General features: G+C 41.4%; 2 protein-coding genes across 3 annotated transcripts; both read left to right on the forward strand.

Moving 5' to 3' along the window:
• Positions 1 to 15,809: 15,809 nt before the first annotated feature.
• Positions 15,810 to 17,779, forward strand: LOC124055019. 2 transcript variants are annotated; one of them, XM_046381602.1, is made up of 2 exons: positions 15,810 to 16,111; positions 16,353 to 17,779. In XM_046381602.1, the coding sequence occupies exons 1-2, from the start codon at positions 15,874 to 15,876 to the stop codon at positions 17,687 to 17,689; spliced, it is 1,575 nt and encodes a 524-aa protein (XP_046237558.1). In that variant the 5' UTR covers positions 15,810 to 15,873; the 3' UTR covers positions 17,690 to 17,779. The 2 variants fall into 2 exon arrangements, with proteins under 2 accessions (XP_046237558.1, XP_046237559.1); XM_046381603.1 differs by having other exon boundaries at positions 15,810 to 16,086.
• Positions 17,780 to 18,996: 1,217 nt separating this feature from the next.
• mad2l1 (MAD2 mitotic arrest deficient-like 1 (yeast)) lies at positions 18,997 to 25,282 on the forward strand. The gene is made up of 5 exons (XM_046381358.1): positions 18,997 to 19,197; positions 21,396 to 21,542; positions 22,197 to 22,317; positions 24,224 to 24,327; positions 24,450 to 25,282. Exons 1-5 carry the CDS (start codon positions 19,134 to 19,136, stop codon positions 24,620 to 24,622), a joined length of 609 nt encoding a protein of 202 aa, XP_046237314.1. The 5' UTR covers positions 18,997 to 19,133; the 3' UTR covers positions 24,623 to 25,282.
• Positions 25,283 to 26,705: the final 1,423 nt, after the last annotated feature.

The raw sequence follows: 26,705 nt of genomic DNA on the forward strand, positions 1-26,705 counted from the left end.
TGATCTCATCCCAAGTCACCATTCATCACCAGAGCCCACTATCACGATGCAGTGGCACAGGATAGAGTCTTACTGGGGATTTTGTGTGAGTGTGTGTCATCAAGCCTAAAAATCCCAGAGGCACCTGGATCCAATGGACGGTAGGACCCCTGTTTCCAAGAAACAGGTAGCTCACTACATCATTCATTCAAATGTCACCGCTTAAAAGAGATGGGAAAGGGCTGGGGGTATAGCCCTTTAGGTGTAGTTCACATTTTATGAGCATTGTGATTCCACCTGCATGCCTCAGAGTCGGTGATGGAGGAGGTGAGGATGGACTCAATGATGGCCATGTAGAACTGAATCATCATCTTGACTGGCACCTTGAGTTTCCTCAGCTGCCGCAAGAAGAACATCCTCTGCTGGGCCCTTTTGATGAGGGAGCTTATGGTCAGCTCCCACTTGAGGTCCCGGGTGACGGTGGTACCCAGGAAATGGAAGGAGTCCACCATGGAGATGGGGGTGTCTGTCAGGGTGAGGGGGACCGATGGAGCTGGCACTTTCCGAAGGTCTATGATCATCTCCACTGTCTTCTGGGTGTTCAGCTCCAGGTTGTTCTTGCTGCACCAGGACACCAGACGGTCCACCTCCCTCCTGTAGGCAGACTCATCCCCGTCCGAGATGAGTCCGATGAGGGTGGTGTCGTCTGCAAACTTAATCAGCTTGACAGACTGGTGGCCGGAGGTGCAGCAGTTGGTGTAGAGGGAGAACAGCAGAGGGGAAAGTACACAGCCCTGGGGGGTACCGGTGCTGATGGTCCAAGTCTCCGAGACATTCTTCCCCAGCCTCACATGGTGTTTCCTGTCTGTCAGGAAGTCAGTGATCCACCGGCAGATGGGGTCAGGCACGTTCAGCAGGGACAGCTTGTCCTGGAGGAGAGCTGGGCGGACTGTATTGAAGGCAGAGCTGAAGTCCACAAACAAGATCCTAACGTAGGTTCCTGGGGAACCCAGATGCCGCAGGATGAAGTGCAGAGTCAAGTTGACTGCATCGGATACAGACCTGTTGTTGTGATGGACTTAAGGTGGGACAGAACCAGGCACTCAAATGACTTCATGACTACAGTCTGTAGTGATTAAGTCCAGTGATCCTCGGCTTCTTGGGGACTGGAACTATGGTAGTGTTCATTCCGTTACATCATCTTGTTGTGCCATCTTCTTCTTCATCATCATCCTCAATGGCAAAACAGCACCTGACTGTGCAATTACTGCCCCCCACAGCTTATTTCAATGAACTGACTCCTAATAATCATATAGTGGTAGTGGATGGAAACAAGCATTCGTTTGCCTTTTCTTTTGCAATTTTCCCAAAATTTGATTAAATTTGTGACAGATGTGGATGGAAACCTAACTACTGTCTTCTGTTAGTGTTTGTAGGCTTTACAGTATGATTTTCTCCAAGCAGTAATGGACCGCACAAACTGACAGCGCATCTCGGTTGTCAAAGAAAAGCATAAGAAACACCAAGCACAAATCTGTTTGAAATATGCACCATTTTGCACACTAGCTGCTGTATCATTATAGTTTATACTGTGTTATCCTATCCTATGAAAACATTCAAATTTCATTTTCCCCTTAAAGTTAACTGCATTTCATCAACAGCAGCATTCATCCTTCTGTTTGGGAACTATGACTTTCTGTGCCAAGTATGAACAGCAGCAACATTTTCATCCATATAAAAACTTGTTGCCAGTGTGAAAACTATCACTGTTTTGGCTGCATTTGCTTGAGTATGTCAACATTTCCATGTAGTCTCAAATTTAAAACCATATCGTGGAATGGCCCGAGAGTTTAAGAAGGGGTGTTAACGTGAAGATTATAGATTAGCCTAAATAGCTGCATTACAGTCCCCTGTCTCTCAGATAGAGTTAGTTAGATAGATAGATAGATAGATAGATAGATAGATAGATAGATAGATAGATAGATAGATACTTCACTGATCCCGAGGGAAATTCAATCATCCAGTAACCCATTACAGCAGTGTAGGTTAGTCAAAAGTAAGCAAACAAACAACCAAAAAAGGCCTAACTGTTAGTAGGAAAAATACTAACTAGATTAAAAATATACTAAATAAACTAAAATATGCTACATAAAGTACAAGAGAGTGCAGAGAAAGCAGGTCGACCAGATTGACTGTGTGTATAAAATAATAGAGTGTAGTGTAGATCAATCATGATCAGATAGAAAGAGAATGTTAGCTATGTTGAGATTTAATTGTTAAGGTTTTTTAGCGCCTTTAAAGCTCTGGCAGGTATATCTATTTGGACAACTTATTAAGTCTAACATTGACAGCAATATTCAGGCCTTTGGTAGTTAAATGATCCACTATGCTCACCAGCACAGGTACGTTGGGGCATATCAGAGGAGTTCACTGGAATCAATTTTGATGGGAATGCAGAGACTGAATCAAAACAGTTAAATGAAGCCATAAAACCAAAACAATGAGCTGAAAGATGGTAAAAAGCTAGTAGTAAGCTAGTAGAGCATAGTACCAGTAAAATGTATCTATTTAGTTACGTAGTCTCGTGCAAATGAATTCATTTGGGGCTACAAATGAAACTATACCAAAAGGCACAATACCACAGGAACAATGTGGGAGTCCAGCTGTCTCTGCACAGAGCACATACTCATTTGGGATTTAGAAAGCAGTACTTTTTGAAACTTATACCCAACACAAGGATTTTATGTACATCTACATGTATCTCAGTTATGGAATAAGGATTTAGTTAGTCAAAAAGTATTTAGTTTAACTTTTGACGCAGTATTGGTTCTCTGCTGCCTTTCTCCAGAATGCCATCTCATCGAGAAACACATGCAGTCATGCAAACCATCTGGAAACAACTCCCACCCCCCCTCACCCCACCCCTCCCAATACCAATCTGGTGAGTTAGCTGATCTCCCAAATTGAAGGCTTTGTGATCATGTGACCTTTTAGCAGATCCACCCCAAATAAAATGCCTGAGAGGTGTTAAAAGTTATAATGGGCAGCAGGCGCTTCCAGTGAGGAGCAATTAGGTAAAACAAGAGCGGAGCGCCTCACAACAAATTAGCAGCCAGTTCCAGCTCCTGGGTTTTATTGGCCTGACTGGGCAGAAACAAACTGTTTTCCTAACATCTCATGTCTCTAACTCATTTTAGTTCAGCAATAACTTGCACATTTTTAGACAAAGCAAGGCATTGTTGAGATAATTACCTCTTCTCAGCATGTCTGGCATATAATATTTTATTAACTCAACAGGGCAAATTCAGCAGATCAGAAATGCTTGATGTGGATGGTTGTAACACGATCTGAAAATGATATACGCTCTGTCGTCTACATCACTGGCCCACAATTCCAACCAGCTGCTGACTGCTTCGTCTGCATGTCAGACGTGCCCCAACACAGAAACCTCACTGGGCTGAGAGAATGGGCCCCGTTTGTTCCTGCTAGATTCAGTTCAGGCATGCTCTTCCTTCCAGATAGAATCACTGTCTGTTTGGCTTCAGTGAAGCTGTTGAGGTGAACAAGAACAAGCATTCTCACCTGTCACCGCAGAGCCGATGCTTAACAAAAAAGCAGTTTTGGTGAGTTTCAGTGAGTGTAGACACAGTCTTTTTCATGGAGCAAACTGGAAAAATAAGGGACTGAAAATGATTAAGAGGAGAATAAAGGAAAGGTTATGTTTTCCATCCATCCATTTTCTATACTGCTTATTCTTCAGGGTCACAGGTGGAGGGGCTGGAGCCTATCCCAGCTGAATACAGGTGAGAGGCGGGGTACACCCTAGACTGGTCACCAGTCAAAGACAAACACACAAAGAGAGACAGCCACACATGAACACATCACACCTAGGGGCAATGTTGAGTAGTCAATGTTTTTGGGTTTGTGGGAGGAAGCCGGAATACCTGGAGAAAATCCACGCAGGCACAAGGAGAACATGTAAACTCTGCACAGGAGGGCCCAGACCGGGATGCAAGCCTGGAACCCTCTTGCTGTGAGGCAGCAGTGCTAACCGCCGTGCCCAGGTTACATTTTCATTTTTTAAACGTTCTGGGCGACTTTTATGTTTTCTCATTTGACAGTAAACTCGGTGCAGATGTTCGTGTATGTAAACATGGTGGAAGGTCTGTCCTGGTTTGGGGCTGCATCCCTGCCAGCGGCGTTGGCGATATTGTTAGAATTGATGGGATCACGAATGCTGAAAAGTACAGATGGGTTTTAAGTAACTACCAAGTGAATACCTCAGGCAGCAGAAACCTGGCAATGATTAGGAGGAAGAGGACAAATCATCATGGAAGGACAAGCCCTTGCACAGCATGTGCCATCAACAGATGGTAATGGCTCATATCAAGAAATCCTACCAGTGGCTGATGAGAGCGGCGAGTATGACCCAACGTGGTATAAATGTAGGGAGAATAAATAAAACAGTAAGCTAAATCTGAAGTGAACTGCAGAGGTGGTAAAAATGTTCAATGGTTTGTAACTTACAAGCAATACTTTTCACTTTAAACTCTGTCAATGAGGAACTATTAATGACTTTTATTATTTTAACTTTTAAACACGAGGGTGAAGGAGAACAAAAGAAACTTCAATCAATAAACTTATTCAAAAGAACAAAAACAAACCAAAGGCAGCAGGGAGTCAAGGTAATAATAATCCAAACACAAAATATCCAAAAGGCAAATAAGGTGGCTGGGAGTCCGGGTAGAATTGTATAAACAAAGAAATAATCCTAAAGAGAAAATATGTATGACACAGAAATAACAAGAGGCAAAGGTATGCAGGGAAACTCAGAAGTGGCATGGAGCTTAAAAGCACAAACAAAAGGAGAACACAGTTACTTAAAGAAAGACTAGACACAGGTGAACACAATCAAGGCGAGGCAACAATCAAAAAGGGAGGGAAAACAGACTGAGACAGGAAATGAAGAGCTAAACCAGACACAAGGAGAGGACAACTACCAAATAAAACAGGAGACATACACAAACATTAACTTCAAACCATGACAGCATACAGAAAAATTGGTGTAAATAACCCATCAAAAGGTTTTAATCTAAAATCTACAGATAAACGTAGTTTTTATATTCTAATTATGCTGGTCTTAAATGGAAACTTACAGTATCCTGTCTTTCCAGAAAGTGTCCCAGTTACAGATAATCCAGAAAAACACAGTGTCAACAGTTTCTATTGCTCTTTCTTTATTAGACAATAGATCCATTGTTCTGGAGTGAACACAAGGACCTAAAAGACATTTATCACAAAACCTGGGCAAATAAAACTAAAATTATCTTCATGTCTGTATAATAGGGGTGACCGCCAAAGTTTTTTGATTGTAACTTGGGTGAACCAACATTTTAATGTAAATGAAAATGACAAAAAAATGGGCAGAAGATAACAGCATAAGAAAGACAGATAGCAAGATGCAGAGCCTTGTGAAGAAGAAGTCAACTGAGGTCTGATTCAGGAACCCACCTAAATTTAACCTTTGACCCCAATATGTCTGGCTAGACATTAACAGAGAATAGTCCTCTTGTGTCCGAGTTAACATTCATACCAAACACCTTTTCATGGCTACATTATGTCATAACTACACAGCTGCAACTCAGCACCAGCCTGAATCACTGACCGAGCAGCACGGCGCTAATTTTTTTAAACTGAGATGACTGGGTAATGAATAAATAACTCCTTCAGTCAGGTAAATCACTTCCATTGAGGCAATGTAATATCTATTAGTGTTAGCTTCCGTTGTTATCCCACTGGTGTCTGTGGGCCGTGTGCACAGCTGGTCCCCAGTGCAGCCCCAGCTAGCACAGCCATTGCTTAATGTGTTATCCAGTTGGCTCAAATGACTGTATCAACAAGACCTGTTTTTGCGTGAAAGTCCACATCAGTTTTTCGCTCACAGATCCACAGTTGTGCTTCGGTGCTGTCTTTGACTGCAATGTAAGATATTCTACATATATGGAGGAGGGTAGATTAGCATGCATTTAGCAGATTTTATTACATGTCAAATACTCATAGTCACTGTGCAAAAATGAAATGATAATGATTTGTTCTTGTTCATGCATGTCCACAGTAATCATGATCTTGGAGGATCAGCAGGATTGGCAGGATTTGTGACCATATGTTAAAAATCTTTATTTACTTATTCTGTATTTAAAGTAAGACGGCAACCTGTAATTTGCTTCTGGTGTATCTTCCTCCACAGGAGATAATTTATCAGTCACATTCTCACTTTATACAGCAACTGGCCAGGTGCGTGGAGGTACGACAGCAGGCAGGGTTTGAACAGCTTCATCAAGCTGTCTTTTTATTACATTCATCTTTTTAATTTTCATATCTGCAACTGACCGTAAAGTAAAGTAAGATGCAGTAAACTATCAGTTTACTTTAGTGCATTTTAACCGTTTCTGTATGAAAAGCCCAAAAGTGTCATTAAGAATCTCATTTTGCACCAGTGTTGATTAAAACGCTGTTTTATTAATCAGAAACACTGCTATTTATGAGGCTCTAGTGAGTTACAGTAAAATCCTTCTTTTTTAAGAGCTCTTCTGAGGGAGTTGCTTCAGTCTGACTTCACTCTTCACTGATGGTTGACTGATGTTTACAGCTTTTTACATCGCAAAAGCTACATTTTACTGGAACTCACTGGAACTCTAAATAGCAACATTTTTGACCAAGAAAACTACATTTTAATGGAGACTGCGTTAAAATGTTTAGTTCTTTAATGGCACTTGAGTCTTCCATATTTCTATGACAGGAGGCTTTGAGTCCATTGTCGTGGCCTTTGGTACGGGTATAATTACTTTTAGTTTTAAAAGTGTTTGAAAGACACTTTGTTTGAAGCATACCGAGATATTTTTTCTATTGGTCACCAAACAATTTTTTTTTTTTGCATTCATTCGCTTCATTTTGATCAACAGCGGATCATTACAAGTATTAGATAATATCGCCTCCTCCTGCAGTGGATGAAGAGCCTTCAGAGTTCTCTAGTTCTGTTCATTCATGTTTTAGTCAATCATTATTTCTTCTCCGCTTCAGAAAGATATTTGCATGACCAAGTGGCTGATCTGCCATCGGGACCCTCGTCCCCAGCCTTACAGAAATAGAGGCCCTTTGGTACTGACTTGTGTAAGCGCTGTTACCACATTGTAAATTTTTATCATTCCTGTGGCCCAGTGAGAAGTTGTTAAGCTGTGCAGCTCTACTGTGACGCCTTGCTGCAAAATGAGGCTATCATCAGATGCCACTTTTGTTGACAGTATCCCCCCTTTTCCTCTCTGTTTTTTTATCCATTAAAAATCTTTTGTGCTTATTTTACTGCAAATAACAAAAAAATCTGTTCTGTTTTTGGACTCGGTAACACAGATAGCAACAGTACATATGTGTTGTGCAGCTTCTGATGTTAACCTCCACACTTCCTCTCAGTGACCCACAGTGGCCTCTCTGGGTTAAAGGTCACCCCCCTGGACAGATGTCCATCATTTAGCCACACACGGAGATTTATTCTGCACCTCCTCGCACAGTCCATCCCGTCCCCCAGCTGTCAGTGAGTCTAAACATAAGCCTTCTCTCAGCCTCACAGCAGGGGATTATGCCCTAAATGGAAAGAAAGGATGGAAGAGACAAAAAAATGTCCATGCTGCAGTTTACATCAAGACTCTTTAAGGCTCTAAAACTCTTTAAGGCTGCGTGAGAAACCATACCATCATTGCTGCCTTTCAGCATCACATTGTGTGTTGAGAAAAAACTGCTTTACTTCTAACTCAAATATTTACCATCGAAAATATAATTTGTCAACCACAGTTAGAACCACAAATTTCAGTATAAAATTTGTAGGGATGCATTCTGTCCTGTGTGCATTTGAAACTTTTTTACCTGATTCATTTTCTGGCGACAGTGGCGAGGAAAAACCTCCTTTTAACAGGAAGAAACCTTGGAGCAGACCCCTGCTAAGGCACCCACACGCCAAATGAATGCTCTAAAAACGATTTACACGGTAAGTGTTACAACATTCTGACGTTAACTTTCCATCAGTTATACTTGTGACGAAAATATTCATAGACTTGACCACAGATACCAGCTACAATCCACCAATCATTTCATATTCACACACTGATTATTAGGCATGAGAAAGTTTAACATCAACTGTATCTGTTCAACCAACTATATTATCCACATCCACATAAGTACTGTGAACTTCCATCTTTACCATCACAGCTGCATGCACACAGAGATGTTCTTTGTTGCTTTGTTTATGGTCTGCCTAGACTCCATACATAATGGTCTAATGACATTCTCTTCCCAGAGGTAGCCATGCCATCAGAAAACATGAATAATGCTTTGGTGCTGGAGAACAGATTTTTAGAGCAGATATGAAAGCATATTTAGTTTATAAAACAGGAATTATAACACTTTAGTACATGTCTATGATACTATTTTGGTGGAGATTAATTCCCATAAGTACAGTCCTTAAGTTTAGCTGTGAATAAAGTGACAGTTTAACGTTCTCAAAAGTAGTACATGTTCAGAAATGAAGCCTCATTATCTTCTGGCTTCTCTCAAGGCTAATGGGACATTACAGGTGCAGTGCATTAGATTAATTAAACAAAACTGACCGAGTAGTGCATTTGCAGATCACGTTAATAAGCAATAATCAGTGGATGAGTTCCCCGACTGAACTCATCCACAGATGTTGACATCTCTCTAGTTTTCCTGTGTGTATAAGACTGCTCACTTGTTTCATTTTTGTCATTTTCCACCAGAAACCCCCTCCTGTTTGCTCCTGGACTGGAAACCCACATCAAATAAAGCAAAGTGAAGTGCGGCAACTCAGAATAACTGAACACACATCCACGGCCTGATATTTCTTGCCAAAGCAGAAATATTTTTAATCCATGCAGATGCTTCTTTGCCTGAATTAGAGGAAACTGGTATGCATTTAGCCTGTCAAGACTGTGCCTTCCTTTAAACACAAAGAGGATTGTTTTTCTTCGTGAGGCCGGTTCCTTTCATTAACGATACCTGAAATACCAATATCTTCGTGCTGCAGTTAAAGATTTGCAACCATGTAAATCAGAATTTGTAACTATATTACTATGCTGTACTGCTCTGAAAACAGATTAGAAAGGTTTAAAGTTTAAAATTTCTCCTAAACATACATATTTCTCATCACTGGCAGCTGAGGCTGCTCAACTGAGTGAATCTCACTCTGTTTCCAGAGCAGTGGCTTGTTCCCCTGGGAAGCATCCATTTTCACCTCCCGCCATCTCCTCAATTCCTGCCCGAGCTGCGCAGACTTTGTTGTTCCACACCAAAACAAGGCCTGCAGCTTTAACAGTGGAGAGAGGAGAGTAAAGATTCTGTCAGTCTTCTATTAACAACAATATGGTCAGACAATTTTAACCACGTAGACAGTAGCAAACGTCACATGGGCTTGCTTTATCTCAACAAAACTTGAATCTTTTGCATGTACAGTAACACATATGCACTACTGATAGTAACTAGAAAGACTTGGAGCACATGAGTTGTTAGTACTTTAACTTACTTGTCTTCTTTCATATATCCAGCTGCTGCCTAACCTATAGATAAATAGTTACCTCACTGGAAGTTATGTTGGATTTTATAGAATTAAGTCTGTCCCTGTCATAAAGTGCTGTGAAACTGAAAATATGCTTCAGGTTTTTTTTCTGCCTGATTTTATGGTGTTAAAAATGGCGACAGTGAATGCCTGACATGGGACATACAAGGTGAAAAACCTAGTGAGTAAGTCAGTCTCTGTACTGATGAACAAGTCTTCATCTGCACACTGAAGTGTGTTGATCCTCCTTTTCAATTCTATTACCAAAACATAACCCTAAACACAATCTGATATGTAATTTTTAATGTAATATAGTGAAAAGGAGTGTGCCAGTAAATCCCTGTTGGTGCAGTTGCATGGCTGACTGATGGTTGTTGTGCCATGGGGTGGGGAGGCGGGGGAATTTAGCCCCAAAGATTTAATAACGTCCCCACCAACATAAAGGAAGCCCACAGTGGACTCGCTGAACTATTTTTAGCCATCCCAGTGCATGCTGGTCAAAGTCGTGTGTGTGTTTGAGTGTGTGAGGTGGCCTTGGGGCTGTCAGTGTGTGTATAAATGTGTGTGTTTGCATGTGAAACAAATAAATGAGCTGTGATTCTGGTTGGTACACTGACTTTCTTTCACCATACATAAAGTGTGTTAAAAAGAGCTTTTTCAGGGCCTGCTCTCATTGGATAAACAACACCGCAATCATAACATGCTGTGTGTGTGTGTGTGTGTGTGTGTGTGTGTGTGTGTGTGTGTGTGTGTGTGTGTGTGTGTGTGTGTGTGTGTGTGTGTGTGTGTGTGTATACCCACCTGAGCCAATCTGGAGCAGAGCTGGAAGGCTCCTGTTTTCCTCCAGTCGTCTTCCCTCCTTCACACCTGTTCCTCATATTGGCCAATCAACCCAATCAGCTCCAAAACATTTTAAGTCCTCTTACTCCACCTTCGCTGGATTACACCATCTCTTGTGTGGAATTCATGTCAGATTACTTTTCTGCTTATGTTGCTTTTGAGTTGTTTTTGTTTTTTTTGGGGACTAATTCTTGTCTCTGCCTCTCCTGCCTAGTCTGCTCCATTTGCTTATGTGAATCCTGTTTTTCTGGTAGACTGATTTTTGTTGGACTGTTTGGATTTAATATATTTACCTGCAAGTAGGCCACATCACACTCACCTGCCATCTGGCTCCTTTGTTGAGCTCTGCCTTTTTGGAAAAGCGTGAATACTGACTTAATTCCCCTGCATATAGTGAATGCTGTTTTTAGTAAAGTAAAGACTGAACTAAACCTTGGCTCTCGTTGTCAGTGTCTGCTTTTTGGGGGCCTAGTTTTGCTAATCTTAACAGATGTATACATTTCTTTGGAAAGTGTGCAGAGAATAAAATATTGCAAAACATGTTACATTGCACCACAAATTGTGGTAAAGTATGCTAGGGCAACAAAAATTGCCACCAAATCTAAAGAAATGACAAACATGTAGCGTACAGATCATTAAAGACTGTCGGTGATAGTCCTAGTTGTTTCTGAGAGTTACACTCATGTCTCAGAATTAACGTGCTGGTTTACTGATTTCCGATATATTTGATTTTCTGGTTCTTTTATTTACAACAACAACATTCGAATTGACACATATCGCACATTTCCTCTTTTACTGCCGTGACCACAATCAAAAAACTTTACGCTTCCCCTGGCAACAACACCTCTAACCCCTCACAACCTTCCAGTTAATAAGCACTTCCACTGCCTTTTATCGGCAAATGCCACCTAGTGTTCAAAATGTGCATTACAGCTCAGTCATTATTACAGGAACAAAAAAAAGGGAAAACTGGCTCTTACAATATTGATCACTTATATTAGTGATTTGTTGTAGTTTCATACTTTGTATAATGATTATGGATAAGGTGTCACAAACTTTGAGAAAGAAATGGCACACATTACTCTGTTAAACTTTTGTTTTTCAAGGCATGATTTCATCGGTTGCTGTTCCTAGCACACTTGGCTGTTTGAAGCATGGATACATAAACATCCCTCCTTGTTGCGCCAAAGCTGTTATTAAATAAAAGCAGTACAATGGGAGATCCAGTAATCCACATGCAGGCAGCATGATTAAACAGAGTCGGCTGAATGCTTAGTAGTGAGTCTGTGTTTGTGAGCACTCGTGATTGCGTCAGCGCTGCAGGATGGAAGAAGGAAAGATGTGCCAGCGGAGAGGAGAAACTCCACTCTCCAAAGTCAGGAGTGTTGGGCTCTCATGCCATGTGCTGAGATTAAAAGGACAGAGAGGCCTGTATGTCGTCTCAGAGGCCTGAAGCCTGGGTTTTACAATCCTTTGTTTAAACAGGCGCCAAAACCTCAGTCATCACACCTAAGTGTGAGGTTAAGTTAAAATTCAAACTCTGACCTCTCACTGGACCAGACACACCAGAACCCCCGGGGAACCCCGGTCCCCACTAGTGATGTCATCCAGGTGATAAATATGTCCCTACAGCGTATTTCCATGCTTTTTCCCATATACTGTCATGACACTGAGAGCCGCAGATTTTCCTTGATGTCTCAGTTGCCAAAAGGGAGAACCCAATCAAGCCTGGTTATTTCACTCTCTTTTATTTTAAGATTTAGGCCACAAGTCTTTAACTTGCTGGTCAAGCAATAAAAAGCTGCTCTTTTTCTCTTTCTTTTTTGTTTACCCAGATCTTGGCTAAATCAGCCACTACTGTCCAGCCTTTTTGGCAGTTTATCACAATGCAATACGTTGATAGGTAGCGGAGAGTGGTCATTAGCAAATCAATGAAGTGTAGGCTGGCACATGTGGGTGCTCGGCAATCTCCATGGGTGCTCCAGCCCCGAAGCACCCATGGAATCAGCGCCTATGCCTGTGTGATAGTGCTTTGGCTAAATTTAAGGAAGTGATTCTATTGTCATTTACCGCAGAACATGAAATACTAAAGAAAAGTCTTATGCAATTGCCAGTTATGGTTTGTATAGAGTAAACAGGGAGGTAGAGTAGTACATTCTCGAAGAGAATATGGTGAGGTTTGGCTGCTTTGAATGACAGCTTGCCACTTGCTGTTGAGCTACATCTTTGCACGTTTAGGAATTTGAGGGGGAATTTGATGGAGTCTAACACTGCCGAGATAGCAACTGAACCTCACAATGGAGGTTAACTACGTCCATGTTTTATACAATTACGTAAGGTAAATGTTGTTGTTTTTTCACCCCAGGCCAACATTTTGTCATTCTAGACCAAATGGGGCTACTTTCACATATTGAAATAAATCTTGCACACCTTCTAAGCAGGTAAATGCAGCACACTGCAGGTTCCTGATGTCACATGCTATGATTTTGTGACACTTGGATTGGATATGTATATATATATATTTTTTAAAAATGCACAGTGCATCTTTAAGACATCTGTGTCCCTGCAGAAAGCAATAAAACCATTTCCTTCCCTCTCTGGTATGTGTGCTGTTTGTTAATATTATAGCTTGCAGATATTTCTGCACTCTTACTCCTTGGAGACATCTGTGCATGTGCAGAGAGAAGTTACTGCATGGGGATATAATGCTGGTGGCATGACAACAACTGAGAAACTGCATATGCTCTCATCCTATCCACCGTCACTGAGAACTTGTTTACTTTGCAGGGCTATCTGTCCTTGCTGGGGCCTTTATGTTTAGATAGTCTCTAATGAGGCTGTAGCCTGTCATAAAAACCAGCAGTAAAATGAAGGAACACAAGCAGGGACTTTACGAGAAGAGTCTTTTTTTATAGGTTCAAACTGACTTGAGGTGCTTACAATAAATACACATACTGAAAGCCATGGCTCAAATTTCTTTCTTTTAGAGAGGCTTCACTTGAAAGATGACAGATTTTTCATCATGATAAGAAAGTGGTTTAACCGTTTGCTGCTTACAGACAAAGAAAGGGTCATACGTTCAACAATAACATCCTGAATACAGTACGTGTGTATACAGTACCTTCACATTTTGTTTGTCTGTCTACAGCAATGCAGGAATGTGTGTGCACTTGCGTGTGAATGAGACATGTCATGCAGAGCTCCAGCTGTTGGATACAGAGTGCAAGAAAACACGAGGCGCGGGTCCAGCTGGCTGAGCGTTGCACACCCATCTCTGCAGTTAGTCAGCGCCAAGTAGGACAAATGCAGCAGCTACAGGACAGGAATGTGCAGCAAGCACCTCATTACACTGTGCAGGGACAGCTCTCATGTTCTGTGCTGTTGATATGTAATTGACAGTGTAACAGAAACACCCTCCAAGGCTTTGGGTGAGGACTGAAGAAGTGTTTTGCACCTTTTTAGTGCAAGAATTAAATCAAATATGCACATGAAGCAAATGTCAGTCTGTGAAACTGCTGGACTTGCTGACAAGTCTACACTACATATTAAATTTAGTATGCAAATTTAGTATGTGAAATGTAACATGGATTTCAAAAACAAACAAACAAACAATATGGTGCCCATAGTCAACATGATATTACACTTTCTTCATCATTTCGGAGGACCCATCATGTTATTAATTTTGTGTCTCATTCAAAAGTGGAAACTAGCCTGGCTTGTATAGTGCAAGTACTCTGCTGAAATGAGTATCCTGTACAGATACTGTACTTTTTCAACAAGCACTTTATCTGAGTATCATTCAAATAAAATGTGTGTCGATATTACAGCGTGCTGGGAATAAGTGGATGGCGGTGCCAGTGTTGATGGGCTTTTTGGGGAGGTGATGCATTGCAACATGCCTGTGGTGGTGAGACGAGCACAGCAAATGGGCAGAGACAGGCCGTGCAATATGTTCTGTATTATGACTTCACAGCTGTGGGTCTATACAGTCATCTCTTCTTGTAACTGGTAGGAAGCAGCGGGGTTTTCACTAAGAAGACAGCGGGCTGAGCTTTGGTGGAACAGCTAATGTGAAATGTGGCATACATTCAATAGGTTTCTGTATTTAAAGGGATAAAATGACCTTCATGATGTTGTGCTTGGCTTGTAACCTGGCAGCTGATGGAAGCAGTTGAAATGAAGAATTAAAAAGAGAGCTGTGAAGTTCGTTTCCATTTCCGACACAGGAAAGGCACAATGAAGTCATAAACAGATTCGGCAAACCCATCTCATCTCATTTTCCACCGGTTATCCGGGTCCAGGCTGCGAGGGCAACAGTCTCAGCAGGGAAGCCAGACTGTCTTCTCCCTGACTACTTCCACCAGCTCCTCTGTAGTCACCCTGAGGTGTTCCCAGGCCAGGCGAGAGACAAAGTCCCTCCATTCTGACCAGATGCCTGAACCACCTCAAAAGCTCCTCTCAATGTAGAGGAGCAGTGGCTCTACTCTGAGCTTCCCCCAGATGTCCTAACTACTCACCCTGTCTCTAAGGCTGAGCCCAGCCACCCTGTTGAGGATGCTCATTTCAACTGCTTGTAGTTGATTGTTTCGATCACTACCCACGGCTCGTGACCAGGGGTGAGAGCTGGAACGTAGACTGACCAGTAAATCAAGAGCTTTGACTTTTGGCTCAGATTCTTGTTTTTAAAGTCTTTTCAGTTTATTACTGACATTCTTGTGCAGTGCAGTGACACTGTTAAAGTTCCAGCAACAGTGCAAACAAGGTGCCAACAGCAAAGTGCAAACAGATAAATAACACTGCAAATGAGGGAACATATCAAATACAATGTGCGAACCCAGATAAATATCACTGCACGCGCTCACATGAATTGATTCCACCAAGTTTGCTAATGTTTTCTAAGTACCGAGCATTTGGAACAGGGTCCAGCTTGTCTCGATACGGTCCATTGCCTTTCTCTTTTGTACAGTTTATTGTTTTCATGGCGTGTCTCTCACTCTCGCAGCACCATATCTAACGCGAAGTGATGTAAACAAAAACCTTTCCCAGCAAACATGGCGACCGTGGCGCACAATGCATTGCCCTGTCCAGCCCTATAGTGGTCGAAAGTATGATGTATCGGAGCGTGGAAGACCGCAATGCATTGTGGGCTTTACGGGCAACTGAAAAGTGTGTTTACGCCGGCTACACGAGTGACGCTGCTCCACGGGACTGTGGAAAAGCATATGATTGGGATTATTATTATTTTTTGAATAACTCTGTATTCATTTAGACTGTAACCTGAAGAACAAGTCATCCTGCGTTACACACTCCAGTACAGTAGGTGGCGATATGCACCTTTCCCTTACCCCCCCCCCCCCAGAGAAGAAGAAGAAGACGCAGAAGAAGAAGAAGACTCTGCTCTTTTGTTGTGTTGTTTTGTGTTAACAAGTTAAAACATGGTGCACAGGTGCTGTGTTGTTAGCTGCAACAGTCGTTCACATGATCGTTTCGGTAAAAAAAACGATGGGCTGAGATTTTTCTCATTTCCAGCGTGGAAGCGAAGCCAGGGACCTCGGATGTGTGAGCTAACAAAGAGACGTCGAATGGCTTGGGTAGCAGCCGTGAGACGACCAAACATCACCTTTAACGCAATCACCCGACACATGTTGGTGTGTTCACGGCATTTTCAGACTGGTGAGTTTAAATGAAAGCATGTGTTTTGCTGTTTCACACGTAGCATTTAGTAGGCTGCTAGCGTTAGCCAAGCTAGCTGAGGGCAGCAAACAAAGTAAAAGCAAAGCCGACTCTCTCTCTCTCTTTCCTTCACTCATAGGAGATGCGTTTATAAATGTCCTCATTCACAGGAGGTTAACTTTGAGATTTCATCATAACTGACCTCATTTTAAAAGTAATAATGGGCGTGTCTGTTTTTTAGGGAAACCTGTCTATGAAATGAATGAAACCCATCCAGACTGGGCACCCTCGTTACATCTCGAACACACGGAGGTGAAAGCTGCAGATAACGAGAGATTTCAGATGTTAAGGAGACGGGAGAGTTCAACGGCAGTTAGCAGTGCCACACCTCCAGATGTGGATGAAGATGCAGCAGCATTAGTAGCTCCACAGGAGTTAGAGCAACACGGAGCAACACATGTAACTCCATCACCTGATGAGGCTACACAGGTCCTGGATGTGGATCAAGCCCCACAACAGAATGAGCAGCGTGTCACTTGTAGATGTATGGATGGTGAAATGGAGTCCATGTGTGTTGAGGTGAACTGCTTGATCGAGGAGGACGTGACTTTAGAGAAAGAGCTCTCGGCAACGAAGATGGACGAGGCGTTCTTCAATGAGGACGACGAGAAGGTGAAGTACTACACTGGACTGCCGTACTGGACTTTACTACAGGCTTTGCACACTGTTATTATTCCATGTCTCACAAAGGCAGGCAGAAAACTGTCTCCTTTCCAAATGCTCCTCCTGACTCTGATGAGGCTGAGACTGCATCTGCCTCAGCACAACCTTGCATACCTTTTCCAGATAAATCACACAACAGTGTCTGAAGTGTTTAGAGAGACAATTGGTGTGCTGCATTTCCATCTGGCACCTTTGGTACACTGGCCTGCTAGACATTGTCTACAACAGTCAATGCCACGTCAGTTTGTAGAGACATTTGGCAGCCGGGTTGCAGTTATTCTTGACTGCTTTGAGATTGGCATTGAGAAGCTCTCAAATTTAAAAGCACAATCACAGACCTACTCCCACTACAAGCAGAAACCCACTATTAAGTACCTGATAGGCATCACCCCACGGGGGTCAGTCTCATTCATTTCTAAAGGATGGGGAGGGCGTGTAAGCAACAAGCACCTGACAGAGCAGTGTGGGATCCTCAATAAACTGTTACCAGGAGATCTGGTTTTGGCAAACTGTGGATTTAACATTGGGGATGAAGTTGGACTAATGTGTGCCGAGGTGAAAACCCCAGGCTTCACAAGAGGACATGCTCAAATGGACCCAAAATCTGTGGAGGAGACGCAGCAGATAGCTGACCTAAGGGTCCATGTGGAAAGAGTTATGGGTTTGGTACGCAACAAGTATAACATACTTCAGAGCACCATACCAGAGAGCCTACTGGTTCGAACTGAGGGTGAAGAATTTTCCTTCATTGACAAGATTGTGACTGTTTGCTGTGCTTTAAGTAATATGTCTCCCAGTATTGTCATTAAACAACAAGGCCCTGCGATACCAGCTAGTGATGGAGAAACTGACTGACTTGGGGGAAAAAAACAGACCGTACACTGTTTCTTATTCATTTGTTATCAATTTCTGTGTTTTTCTTAAAATAAAACGAATGGCTGTTAATCTTCCTCTGCTTATTTCTATTTATCCTTAACATGTCATTGATATGTCAGGCACAGGAAAATCTCCTCACCTGTTACTTGCTCATATGGTGACAAACACCAGGCCTACACTTTACAAGGAAAGTTAATAAAATAATGCCTGATTGTGATGGTACATATTGTAGTTTAGTGACAATATATGAAACTATATTCCAACTACTTTAATTGAACCATAAGAAGGCCTCTGTGAGCCATTTACTCAAGCAATAATGTTTCACTTCTTGTTTTAAAGTCTTTTCATTTTATTACAAACATTCTTGTGCAGTGCAGTGACACTGTTAAAGTTCCAGTAACAGTGCAAATAAGGTGCAAAAGACTGTGTGCATAAATATCAACGTAAATGAGGTAACAAATGAACACATTTGGCAAGATAAAGGACAATGGCGGCAGATCATTTAAATCCTTGTGTTTGATGCGTTCACAGTTGTGTGTGGACGTGGGAAACGTCAACTTTTAAAGTATGGTTGTTGAACTACACAACCTGGCAAAGTTTATTGCTCTTGTACTGCGATTGGTGAAACTGAAAAGATGATACACCTAAGTGGGGAAAAAAAGATCTGAAACCCGATCCCTGAAACGTAAGATTTGAAACTGTGAAAAAAGAAGATGAATCTTAAAACACGAAATCTGCAGCTGAAAAAAATAATACCTCAAATATTGAAATATACAAGAAAGGAAAGTTGAAAATATATAATTTATTCAAAAGAATTTCAAAACTGAATAAAAAATTATATTTAAACTGAAAAAAACGTTTCATACACTTACACTTCCACATTTTTTCAAAAAAGTTCAAAATCAAAATTTAAACTTTCAAGTTCAGATCTTTTTTCAAATTAATAAAACTTTTGGCCCTGATTTGGCTACATATTGGAGCAGCAGCAACAGGAGGAGGAGGAACAAGCGATGGATGACAAGCTATCCCCCCTTGGTATCTCCACTGCCACAAGCACGGTAAATACGGTTTTGTTTACGGACACTTTGCACAAACGAACCCTAAGTATTTGGAATAGACCTAATGAATTCTGTTTTTCTAGTACTTAACATGCCAACATTCATAGGCTAAGACTAAAAAAAATAAATGAAGCAATCACATGAGTTTTAGATCAAAGGAAAGGAGCGTAATGTTTAATTATTTTTCACTGCCGTCTATTGTCAGGAAAATTGCAAGCGTTATTTTCGACGTCATCAACAGCGCGCCGACATATCACGCATGCGTGTGACCAAGCAAATTTCAAACTGGACGGCGGGTTGAGTTGCGACCTGGAAAGAAAAAAAGAAAGGTTCATTGTCGAGTATTTAACCAAAGGTGTAAGAAAATGACCAGTTCGTTGAAAGGGATTACTCTTAAAGGAAGCGCGGAGCTGGTGGCTGAGTTCTTTTGTAAGTATTTATGATATTTTTTTCATTAAGGTTGTTTTGACACGTCTTTCGACACGCAGGCACGTAGTGCTAATGTGCTACAGGGCCGATTTAGTGTAGTTGTGGTACGGTATAGCGATAGAAGTGCCGTAAAACTGTCGAAAATGCTTTTGATTCAATCTTCTTTTGAGCACAAAATCAACTAGAGTTCACAAGTTTTCTTAAAATCTCAAATTTTGAGTTAGAACGTGTCCTCAGTGTAGTGCACCGCCCACCACAGACATATGTGGTGAGTAAGTTGAGCGCTATGGTCGAGCGTACCGAACGTAATTGGTTTACAGTTTAAATTGTGCTGTATTCGGTTCTGTTTGGCGTTATGCATATGCCGAATTCAACAGGAGACGTAAGATTTCCGGTGTCGGTCACCATTGTTACATTCAGTAGAGTACTGCAGTCAAGCCAGCATCCACTTCGAAAAAACTGTCAAGCTAGCCCCGACAGTATTTTCAAGTGCGTCCATGTACGAGACACATGGGTAATTGCAAGGTAGAACTGATTTCACAATAAAAGCAGTGTTTCGAACAACTAGGCAAGGTTATATTCATTCATTAAATCAGTTAATCTTTCAGCCAGTCACTCAATAATATATGATTGCGTAAACATAATAAATGAAGGAATAAATGAATAAAGATAAATGAAATTGATGTAAACAAAGTGAATATGAATAGTAAATATTAGATGAAATAAAACTACCTGCAGATTGTTCTTAAAAGACAAAAAGCCTGTTAAGAACCTTCTGTTCTGTTCTTTCCTTTGATTTAGAAAGGATACCTCTAGTTTTATGCTACATTGGATTTGTACTCTTAAGTCGTTTTCCGACCTCAGAAGCCTTAACTGACAAATAGCCCCCCCCCCAATTCCAAGTTTGCAAACCAAGATGGTTGCTCAGAGCAACAATTGTACTTTTGTCCTTATTCTGTCCAATTTAGTAAGTATACACAATACTGTCTTACTCCTGCCAGTAGGCATATAGCTATGGTCTTGGTATGTTGTTTATCAACTGGTGCTGCTGTAACCGATGTCGATATTGCTATTGCAACGATGGCTGAATAGCATTATAAGCGAACTTTCAAGTAAACATTGTGCTATATACTTAAGAGGAAAGGAGGGGGAGCGACAGCCGGGCATTTTATTATCTCTTACAGGCAGATGAGCTGCTCGATATAACTTGAAGTCAAAACAAAAACGTCACTTTTGTCTTCAATCTCTCAGTCAGCAACAGTGGTAGAGCGCGCGGAGCAATCTCGCGGAACTTACTCCGAATGTGGGAGTAGTGGTGCGTTCCACCTGTAACCCCAAGTCGATTTCCGAGTTCCGAAGCTGCAAGTAAAATTTTTCCTCGCCACTAGGTGGCGGGCCAGCTCCCGGCCTAGGAGCCCCCAAAGCTTCACTCGCCAAAACCAGGCCCACACGGAGAATGGTCATTATAAAAAACGGTCTATAAATAAATAACTACTCGCAGTAAATAAGCCATGTGGCATGTGCACATGCCCATCGGTAGTCTCTTTTAGGTTGATTATTTAATTCCCTTAATGGACTTTAATTATTGAGTCGTCTGCAACTGTGAAAGGATCAATAATGTTCAACTGATGCTGCTAACTTGGCTTATGACCATTCCATGTCGCTATAGCAACAATAGCTCACCCTCATTCGAGTTCCAGGAGACAACTTCCTGCAACAGTCGCCTACGTCACACACAAAGCCACCTCTTCTTAAGGGGAAAGACTCGGCCTTGAACAACGTCTATGGGTTTGAGCTTATGATAGTAGTGTTGGCAGCATTTCTACGTATTTGTTTCATGGACGAGGTTCGCTAACTCTCTGTTAGCTTAGTGTCACTGTAATATGTCCAGTGTTAAACCGAAAAGCAGACATACAGCAGCTGTAATGATGCAACATAACCACGTTAAGTTATGCATATGTATCAACACTCATCTACACCTATGTAATTAAATTTGCTTTTCATTATTATTAATATAATTCCACTACACTTTTACAGGTTTTTGCATTGCATATTTTTTGTTATTTAATCTGATTGTGTTCTGTACTTCCACTCTGAATCCTGTTTAACTGTGAGCTGCTTGGCTGACTAACTCGACCGATGACGATCAGTGAATTTTCATCTCATCAGAACCATTTGATTCACTCTTTCCACTGCAGCGTTCGGCATCAACAGTATCCTGTACCAGCGGGGCATTTATCCTCCAGAGACATTCACTAGAGTCACCCATTATGACATGAGCCTTCAACTTACCACTGATCCCAAACTGAAGAACTACCTGACAAATGTGGTGTCTCAACTCAAAGGTATCCTCAGTAGATTGCTTCCTTATATCATGACTTTCCACAGCTTTTATTTTCCTTCGGGACAGTTTCACTCTAGGTTTCCCTTTGAGAGAGGCAACAGTGAAAATGTAGCCATGTTGAACTGAGTTACTTTATAGGATATTCCCTGAACCCTCCCCATAGACCCCCTGGTGAGGTGGCTCTTAGGCACTGCCTATCTAAACATGCTTCAAGTGGACACAAATGATTGGCACAGTCAGTGTTTCCCACAAATGGACAGTGCAACTGTGGAAGGGATTTTTTAATATGTTAAGTACACTTAAAACCAAAAACAATTAAGCTTCATTGCTCCGACTAACAAACATTGACTTCAGTGTATTGTCTTTCTATTAATTGAATAATTTTTTTTCTGTCACATGAGTAATTGGCAGATGTGTATAAAAGAACAGGTAACATTCATACACCAGTCTAATGCAGGAAATGAAGCAAAAGTAGTCCTCGGTCTGTGAATTGTTCCAAGTTTAAAAATAAATCTAATCTAATAAATCTATGTTTGAATGTTAACGTATATCCGATTCGTGCAAACTGAAGAAGGGCAGCGCTCTGTTAGAACACATTCACGCTATTCGGTGTCAGTGTACAAGTTGGTGAATGTGTTTGTTCTTGCTGTTGCAGAGTGGCTGTTTGAGTGCACAGTTCAGAAGCTGGTGTTGGTGATCACGTGTTTGGAAACAAACGAGGTGCTGGAGAGATGGCAGTTTGACATCGAGTGTGACAAGACGGCCAAGGAGAGCAGGTCAGCTTCTCTACTGTTTACTAGTCCTTCAAAAGTCCCAAGTTTATTTAACAGCAATTTTTCACATATTTTAACGGTATTTGAATTTTACTGAATCTTATGTGTTATGCTTGTTAATCAACTCAGTCCGGTCAGATTCCACCAGGTAGCAGTCATGAAGCATCTGCCAGGGCCCCACACATACACACACTTTGTCTATTTAAGGTGATATCCATATTTTACTTTTTGGCAACACTTTCTATGTGCAGACCAAAGCCAACACTGAATGTATCTACTACTAAGTATAGAGAGCAGATTAAAGTCATTCAAGACTAAACTAAGGTGGAGAATCAGTGTGAATTTCAGATGTCAAGATACATGACGATGCATTTTTTTCTATATATAGACATTAAAGGGGGCATATTATGAAAAACTCACTTTTTCAGTGCTTGTACACATGTATTTGTGTATTTGGAGTGCCCAATCACTCTGATGTGATGTGAAATGTGAAATATGACTTTTGCGTGAGCAGCTTTAATAAGGAAATGTGGGATTCTGCAATCCGTGTTGATTTTGTTCCCCTCTTGACATCAAGAGGAGGGCCGCAATAGGACTTACTAAATTGGACACAAAATAATAATAAACCACAGCTTTTACTACAGTCTACACACACACACACACACCTGAGTCTCTCCACCCACGGATTCAGGTCTACCTTTGCGCAGGTTTGCCATTGTTTGCTTCTCGCAAGCGCAGGACTCGCCACCGTCGCGTCTAAAGTTAGAGCTATGAATGGAAACTGCTCTGTTGTTGGTTCCATCAACCAACACAGTTCACTTCTTCGCCTTCCAGCACCACAGGACCAAAGAAATCTGTGGATTAACTTTATTTTTGATGGAGCTACTCGGATTCTCCTGTCCAGTCCACAGCACCAGCTTATGAAACTTCTGTATGCCAAGTATCTGTAATGGCTAAGCAAAGTGTTGATGATGTATAGTAAACACTTCGTAGTGACACCTTTTTATAGAAGAGGTCATATTTTTTTAGAGATGTGGTTTCTGTGAAACCATAGGCATGGCAGATTGTCTTGACTGTCAAACTTTTATGACTTGCATTACAGCAATCTTTTGGACAATAAAATTCTGTAAGAACAGTTTTCTATGCTCTGTGTTTGATATGTTAGAATTATTTATTGGATTTCCTTCCTAACTCACATATAGATTTACAATAATTGACACTGTTAAGCATAAAAACAACTTACTGCTCTATTCCCCTTTTATGTAAAGGCCCATAGTCTGCTCTGGAGATGCTGAAGGCATTCTGTAAAGAGAACACATTCAAACACATAGGTCCGAGGCCAGGGTGATTCCCCATGCATGATGGAGGGGTCTCAAGCTGTGTTTGCATGCATTCCTATCCTCCCCAACTGACAGATGCCATTCAAAAGCGTTCTGCTGTGTCCTGGATTTGTGAGGCGTATTGTTATCTGCGGTAGCCATGTTTCTCCCGTGCTCAGCTGTTGCCATTGAAGCGGGAAGCCGTACTCTCATCAGCACACACCTGAAGAGAGGGGTGGGTGTGAAGGGGCTCACTACAATTAAAAGCGACTGGCACTGAAAGTGAAAGTTGTCTTCAGTGTCCCGTCTGATGGTGTGTCCATAAGGTTGTCAACCTGTTTCACTGGAAGCTTGAATGTTTATTTTTGTCCCCAAATTGATTTCCGATGAGACAGAGGATACAGCCTAAGTTCAAAGTTCATTGAAATCACCCTTGTGTTAGTGTGTCAGCTGTTTCCATTCATGCTGGTTATAAACATTCATACAAATGTACACATGTTGACGATGGCCATTATGACTTGCCTCTTTATTTTGCATGAATGAAATGCTTTAGATCTTACATGTTAAGTCAGTTCTAATGTGTCCCCCAGTGCTCCCAGAGAAAAGTCCATTAAGACCATTCAAGATGAGATCCGCTCTGTTATCAGACAGATAACAGCCACGGTTACCTTCCTGCCCCTGCTGGAGACGCCATGTGAGTGATCAGACAGCTTCTCTTTCTTCTTCCAATAATTTGATGTTTGTTTTGCTACCAGTTCTTAGTTATTAAGTGCATTTAAAATGTCAGTTGACCTTTGACCCTCCCCTCTTATACAGGTGCATTTGACCTCCTCGTCTACACGGACAAAGACCTGGTGATTCCTGAAAAGTGGGAAGAATCTGGACCGCAGATCATCGACCAATCGGAAGAAGTGCGTTTACGCTCCTTCACCACTTCTATCCACAAGGTGAACAGCATGGTGGCGTACAAGAGGACCGAATCAGTTTAAAGTTCTAAATCATGATCCCACCTCCATCTCATGAGATGGGTATAGCACCAACCACTACCCCTTAGAGAAAACAATAGATCTTAAACTGCCTTGTCCAGCTTCACTCTATTGTCTATATCTCTGTCCAAATCTTGTACACTGAAGACCCAGTGTTCCCCCTGCCTTCCATTTTTGAACTTTCCCTGTCTTTTTGTGAAGGATGTTGTGGCAAGCTGAGCTGTCTTCAACTGATGTAAATATTTCTCTTAAGCAGTGATTGTCTATTAGGACCAACTGTCTCTTTGTTACTGTATTTCTGTACTTCTCTCAAGATGTCAACCTCTGTTTTAGAAGCTAGTAGTTTATATGTTAAACTTTTATAAAATGTCAAACATCTGTCACAAAGGGTTTTTTTTAGGAGTTTACTACTTTTGACCAGTAGGTGGCAGTGCAACATAAATTCACTGGTTGGTTTTGAGTGAATCTGTATGGGCTTGCTAAAATAATTCATAATGGTACTGTGTAAGAGTAGATTTTCTCATCAGCAGTACACACTTGCAAGTCCTTTATCCAAAAAGAAAAAAAAAAAAAAGGAACTCATTGATGTCATGCTCTCTTACATACATAAATCAAATCACAAAAGGAATCAGAATTCTCCAAAAGAATCCAGAGACTGAATGAGTAAGGAAATAAAAAACAAAACAACCCCCCCCCCCCGGAAAGATCAATCAGCAGGCACATGTATTGAAGTCCTGGAAACTTATTCAAAGTACAAAACACACCCACAGATACAAATGAACCTTCTGAGCATGTACGTCTATAAATGTGCTTTAGTTAAGATGGAGTTGTCAAGCCTGTTGCTGTTAATAAAAATGCAGGTGGCACCTGTTACTTAAGTACTAAAATTTGTTGTGAGAAGTGGTTTGTGCTCGTACTTTTGTCATCATGGCGATATGAGCATGCATTATAAACACATTGCAAAACACAACAATAAAAATCATTTTATTTATGTGTGCCATTCATTCACACTCGGCATGCAAATATTTGGCGGATCAGATGAAGCCCAAGCTAGCTGTTAGCTACCTTCAGGTTTACTGGTGTCGGTTTGGTTGTGACTGCAAGGTTAGCATGATGGCTGAAAAAGGAGAGAGGAGCTAATATGTGCACAGTATTTGTTTATCACAAGTTGTATCATCATTGCAATACTCGGTGTTATTACGTGTCACACATTTTCCTCAAGCCTAAAAGTAACTGGATGTGGAAGTGCAAGAAAACCAGCTTCTTCATTATAATAAACCTTCATCCTTGTTAGGACTCAACATCTTATGAAGAAGAAAATGTATGAATATCCACAACCACGGTGTTGTCCATTGGTAAGCGTCCAGAAGAAGCCATTTGCTGCTTACCACTAAGCAGATTCACTGGTTCATCTGGGGGTTCATGTTTTCCTGCAGAACATGTTAATAGTGGTTGTTGAGTGAGTTTGCATGCAGGTGTGCAGAAACCTACTGTTGTACTGTTCTGCATGGCAGTGGTTCCCAACATCTTTAGGTTTGTGACGATGAAGCAATGTTCTCTCATTGCAGGTCTGTGTGTGCAACCGAAAATTATCATACACCAAAAGCTGGTGTTGATGTCTGGTCTCATTTATATTACCTGATTTAAATAATTTTGCATCCAGTTTTTGACTATTTTTCAGTGTTTTTGACCACCCCCCCAACCCCATAATTTGTTTCTCCTACCACGTTGCTGCAAAGCAAAGTATTGGATGACAAAATATATTGTTTTAGAATCTAAAGGCAATTTTTGCTTGTTTGCTTGTGCTATCTGGGACTATCTGGGACTATCTGGTAGTCAGAACTAACCTGTCTACTGTAAGACTGGAAGGGCAAGCTTTGGCAGTCACTAGAAGCCTTATTACTTCCTTGAAACACAGTCATTGTCGGTACCTCTGTGTGTGTGTGTGTGTGTGTGTGTGTGTTGCTGAGCTACCAGCTCTACAATGTGTGGATGGGGTGGAGACGTTGGTCAGTACAGAGCCAATGACTTTCTGTTAAATGCATTTCATTAGCCCCTAAATATCTTATTAAGCTCTGAATACAGC

This window comes from Scatophagus argus, chromosome 23, assembly GCF_020382885.2.
Source record: "Scatophagus argus isolate fScaArg1 chromosome 23, fScaArg1.pri, whole genome shotgun sequence".
Classification (NCBI taxonomy): domain Eukaryota; kingdom Metazoa; phylum Chordata; class Actinopteri; family Scatophagidae; genus Scatophagus; species Scatophagus argus.